This window comes from Merops nubicus, unplaced genomic scaffold, assembly GCF_000691845.1.
Source record: "Merops nubicus isolate BGI_N331 unplaced genomic scaffold, ASM69184v1 scaffold28056, whole genome shotgun sequence".
In the NCBI taxonomy this organism is placed as follows: Eukaryota; Metazoa; Chordata; class Aves; order Coraciiformes; family Meropidae; genus Merops; species Merops nubicus.
In genome coordinates, this window is record NW_008616047.1 from 40,365 (window position 1) to 46,283 (window position 5,919).

At 42.7% G+C, this 5,919-nt stretch overlaps 1 protein-coding gene across 1 annotated transcript; it reads right to left on the reverse strand.

Moving 5' to 3' along the window:
• Window positions 1-1,106: 1,106 nt before the first annotated feature.
• On the reverse strand, window positions 1,107-5,915 carry CMPK2 (cytidine monophosphate (UMP-CMP) kinase 2, mitochondrial; the record flags this gene model as incomplete). Its single annotated transcript, XM_008942739.1, has 4 exons — window positions 1,107-1,227; window positions 3,624-3,857; window positions 4,794-4,995; window positions 5,777-5,915. Coding segments are annotated over 4 exons (696 nt in total), but the record flags the coding sequence as incomplete, so codon positions are not given.
• Window positions 5,916-5,919: the final 4 nt, after the last annotated feature.

Genomic DNA, 5,919 nt, shown 5'->3' on the forward strand with positions numbered 1-5,919 from the left:
AGCGGGAAGTATGGGAGTGATTATGAATATTAAGATCCTTCATGTGGCACAATCTCCTGCAGAACTTTAAATCATTTATGTTCTTTCTGAATCTGCAGTTAATTTCTGACCCCACAATAGCTTATCCATATGTTTAGCTTTATACTTAGCAGTAACAACAGTGAAACTAAGACATATAAAAATAAGCCTTTGCAGAGCTGAAGTCTTGACGGTATCCTGCTTTCACATTTAACACGTGCAAAAACCCACACAAGAAAGAACAGGTGAAATTAAAATAATTTCCATTGTTCAGATTCTTTGTATTTTATCATTTCACATTCTCTCAAAGCAACACAGATTTACATCAACAAATATGAATAGGATAGAGAAAATATTTTGCAGAAAAATATTTTAGCAATCATTTATAAAATGTTTTTCATTTCAGGTTCTTCTCAGGTCTCTGTTTCTAATAAGCCAGCATTCTCCTGTTTCCCTCTGAAATGAATTGATATTTCAGTTGCATATGTTGACAGCCTTTGACTTTATTACTTAGAGGCCTAGCAGCTTACTGGCCCTCACTTATGGCATTTTTTCCCAGGATGCCCAGCACAGCAGCAGCAGCTGATCCTCTATGCCAAGTAAACAATATGGGCCCACTGGATTGTCTGTTCCTAAAATTTTATGATCATTTTATTGTTTTACTACTGGATGACATTTCAGTCTCACCTTGGGCACCTAATACTCCTGCTGCAGTCCAGCGAGTTCTGGTACACAACGGATGCAGGAACAGGTTCTCCTAGTGATGAATATGCTACACAACAGCATCTTGAAATGTCACAGTGTCAGACAGCACTCTGAGGTACTTCAGACATGACTGCAGGATGTTTGTGGCTTTACTAAGAATGGTGAATAATATGTGAATAGTATTTTGCCTTATACAGCAAAGTGCAATAGGCAAAAGTGGAATGGATAACCTGATCAGATTACTGTTGACAGGAGAAAGAGAAAATTCTGTGGGATGAAAGACATCACAGTGCACTTTCATGTACTGAAAACAGAGGGGCAATAAAATCTCTTTTAAGTGCACTAACAAGTACATTTTAAGTGCTATTACACAGAAGTTGCTTTCACAGACCACAGTGTTTCTTAATTAGTTGTAGCACCGTCTTGAGAACCTCTTCCTTGGGAGGGCTGGCATCAACCTCTTGGCATGCAGGATTCACCATCCTTCTGTATGACTCTTCAACCCTATTTGAAAACAAAACAAGAGAAACGAAACTTCAAATTGCAGGGATATGAAATGGCATTAGTCATCAGTCTCAGATGAAAGTGTTTGCATTCCAGAGACAAAGGAAAAAAAAATATAATATGAAGCTAAGAATGGAAGCTACTGCAAAGAGCAACAAACTATTAGTAACTATTACAATGTGAACCTCAAAGTGCATCATTGCCTTGACACTGCTTGCCAGATTTCTATCCATATTTACATGCCATGTCATGAAATTATTTCTTTCTTTACAGCCTAGCTCTGGATGCAGTCTGGTATAGCAGTAGAGTGGACAGCCTGCTTCTAACACCTGAATTAATATATTCAGGGCCCACTAAGGTGTCTCTGAACTATATGGCATGGCACTGTGTAGGTGTGCTGACTGACTGATGTCAGCTTTGAGTCACTGGATTACAGAATTGATACACTGTTCAGCCCTTTGCTAACTGAATGAATACTGGGATGAAATACAGGATGAAAACCTCCTCGCTTAGACTGTGAGCCTTCTCATAATGCAGATCTCTTCCATGATTAACCCACGAGGATGTGAATGAAGATGTGAGTATCATTTTCTATGTTCCGACAATTAATAATGCCAAACATCCAGGCTGCAAATCATAGGGCAAATCAAGCAAGATTCTGGATGTTTTCACATAGAGGCTGATGTAATTCACAAGCAGAAATGACCAAAGGCTTTCTGACAGGAATAATAAGTAACAGGATAAGAACAGGAAAGATTCTTAAATGGTAGCATGTTCCCTAGCTCACACATCCCTCCACAGGTACACATATGAATGCCTATCTCCAGAGTTTCTGTCAGAATTAAGCAAGGGGTATTTTTATGGTATATGATCACCAGGAATGTTAAAATCTTTGAGGTAGATTTCAGCTTTGTGATTTGTAGATACAGACACTGACTTTCGTGTGTCTATACTGAAGTATCTGCACGAGCACTAGATATTTCAGTTTCCACTGTAGACAATGATGATCTACTCAATACATGTGGCAGAGCCCAGACTGCAATTCAACACACCCTGAAGTAGGATACTGTTTTGCCAGTGACCAGGCCCAACAAAAATGATACCACCAGCAGGAAGATGAACCGATACACAGACTGTATTGTAGACAAGAAGGACATTGCATGAATGACTGCTGGGGGTCCAAACAGATCAATCAGCTGGTACATAATTGACGCCACCCCCAACGATCCCACAAATGACACAACTCGGCCCACAACAGGTGGCACAAACAGAGACCCGAGGTTGCCCACAGTTGGCATGGGAAACAGCCAGACCAGCAAGCTGAACACGTAAGAGAAAGGTGCCCACACAGTGACTCTCATCCTATCAGCCCGTGCTCGCAAAGGTCTTGAGCAGACCAGGGCCCAGCTCCAGGGAGAGTCAGGAGGTCTGCCCTGAACCAGGAAGCTCTGTGGAGTGCACTCCACAGACAGACACTCCTGACTCCCTGCCAGTGGTCCCAGCTTTTATCCCCAAGCAGACCCCTGACCTTTGTCAACTCAGTGCAGGACCCCTGGGGCTCATTTCCCTTCTGGCTCTCCCTGCAGGGCCGGCCGCACCCTGGGGGGAAGCTATAAGGCAAACTCACCACCTCTGTATGAAGGGCTGTGGGGATCACCCATATGTCAACCTTAATTCGGAGGCTTGGGGTTCAGACCCCAGCATTTCAGATACTTAGGGCACAGTATAGCTGCTTAAGCAACGTATCTAGTACTGGTTGAGATGCTCTACACTATCTCATTTGGCTTCCAGTTGTTGGTCCACAGGTTCTGCAGTGTATCTGCCAGCCTCACGCAGATGCCTCAGATCATTATCAAATGGCTTCAGATACTAATGCATAGATCACTCACCTCCAATCAGAGTGTGAGCTGAATCACTTTGGAAGTTCCACTGAATGAACGTATTGACTATACTGTGACTTGAGACACTTAGCACAACTAAAGACATCTGCAAGAGGAGACGTAAATTGTCTTCTCTTCATCTGGAGCTCAACTTCAGACTTTTCTGGGGAAGCTATGTGTTTCAGCCTCTTGCCTCCCACTTCTGGAATTTTTAGGTCTCTCTCCCTCATGACCTCAGAAAGAAAGGTGCTACAATAAAAGCAGCAAGTAGCAAAATACAAGTATTTTAACTCAAGGCCCTTTTGCAGGAGAATGGAGTCCTTCACCTGCAGTTTTCCAATCTCCAATTAGAAATGACAGAATTTATCCTTCTTGTCAGCCACAAATCCTTTCCAAGAAAAACCCAACCCAAAAGCTTTGACACAGGAAATCCTTGTTCCAGTGAGTGGTACATTTGCTACTGAACCCACAGGAGCCAAGGCTGCTTCCAGCCTCTCATTCCTCACTGAAGTGTACCTTTGGCGAAATGAGCTGTTAGCTTCCAACTCAGCTTCCTCCTTTGTTTTCTCCAGCCCCCGATGCTGAAGTCTCCGGACTCGCTCCTCAGGGTCAACAGTCAGGAGAAGAACAAGATCAGGTTTGAGCAGATCCTCAGGCCACCGGTACACCTCATCCTGAGCCGGTGGAAGGTCCTGAACTTCCCCATTTATTTCAGTGGCAATTGTATAGGCAGCTGTGCTGTGCCAGTATCTGGCAGGAAGGAAAGACAACACTGAGAGTGTTCCAGATACTCCTATCAAAAGAAAGTCTTCTCATATAAAGAGAGAAGTCAAAAGAAGAGTTACATTATATGCCAAAATCCAATAATCTGAGTCTCTTTTTTATGGTTCCCATCCTACCTCATCCAACAGATATCATAGAAACATGCCGTCTTCACCCACATGAGAATGAAGACTTTATTAATGGTTATGCATTTCCCTTGCATTTAACGTTCCTGCCACTGTGAGGCACTCCATTTTATATATTTCACTGTTTTTGAGGCTGGTTAAAAATGGCACTCACACACATGCAAACTTGTGTGTCTGTATCTTGTGGGAAGAGGTTACAGTACACCTAGTGAAACAAGCCAAGGATTTCAAAGTGCCTCTAGCCTTTCTTTATGAAGAGTGATACTGAACGCTGCCAACACAGTGAAAACAGGAAATGACATAAACAGAGTCCAAAAAGTGGGAATGACATTTCTGATGTTACATCCTCAAAGAGTAAGTCTGACTAAAATTCAGTCATTCTAGTCCACCCCTATCTCAGATGCATCTTAGAGATAGCCATGATCAGCAGCCCCCATTCTCCTCAGGTTTGTCACAGAGCCCTGGTTTGGCTCTGGCTGCACAGCTCATGCCTCCACTACTCATATCTGAAGATGTAACACTTTTCTTATGTCCTAAAGCAAAGTATGAGTATTACACTGAGAGAAGTACCCCATCTTACTGTTATCATAAGTAATCAGATCTCATATCTCTTCAGAAGATTTAATATTTACCTCACTATCTGCAAAGTAGCATTCCCCCCAAAAAAATTTTTTTAAAAAAAATAAATCCAGAAACTATTATTCTCAGCTTCTGCTTGTAACACTGAACAACTGTATGACGGTGTTGATATAACAAGACTTCTTAAATATATACAAACCTGTCTATGATCACAGGTGCCTGAGTGGATGCTTTTGCTATTTCTGAAGCAAGAATGTAGTTGCCTGCAGCATAAAATGCCCTTTTAATGGGTGCTGGCTCAGCATCGAATACTGTCCTCCACTGGCTGATGCAAGCTGGTGGGGACCTTAGGAGAATACCGTTCAGGGTGTCCTTAACAGACTGGGTTACAGTGGTTTTGCCTGCATTTCATTCACAGAAAAAACATTTGTTATATTACAGATTAGATATAACCAAGTTTTGAAAAGCAAGAAATGCTCCTATCTGTTCACTTGAACCACATGTTCTACCCTGACCATGTCACCTGAGTATCTTGTGATAAGGCTTTGAGCAGATAATGAGTCTGATTGCAGGAATTACTACTCCACCTCCTAGTCTCAGGGCCTCCCACTCCCCCCTCTAGCCAGCTTTTGGTCTTCATTCCCTTAAATGCATTAAATACATGGCAATTTCGCTATATATCCATTCCAAATATTTTTCAAGATCATGGTTCATGTAGATGTTGCTTGCTGTCATCAAGTACTTTCTTTTTTAGAGGGGATTTTCTGTTCTGTTTAACTGAAAATTCAGAAAACAAAGTTATCCAGCAGCAACTAATATTTTGAGAAAACCGCTGCCAGTTTCCCAGACCACCACTACTTTAGTTCATGTATTTGAAAACTCTCTCATAAAAACCTGTTTTGTCATCTCCATAAGAAATTTAATTTCCAGTGCTCCACTCTCTGTATTCTTTCATTTACACAGGTAAGCAATTAACCCACTGAATTAAAATTGGCATAGGCTGTTTGGTCTTGGCAAGCAAGGGAAGGCAGGCTGGCATTTATACTTATTAATTCTTCCAAATCTGTCGCAGGTTTCCAGGATTTTTTGACTGTTTAAGCCTTACACCTGGCTGAAAGCCATGGCGGCCGCTCTTTGCACAGGCTCCTCCCCTGCGGCCCTTCAGCCACATCCTGCTCTTACCTGTGGCATCCAGCCCCTCAAAAACCACGACGGGAAAAGCTCCCTTCTTCTGGTGCTCAGGACACTTCTCCAGCAGCTCCAGGACAGCTCCGGCCTCCGGGATCCGCGCCGCGCACTGCAAAGAGAGGAGCGAGCGTGGGGCC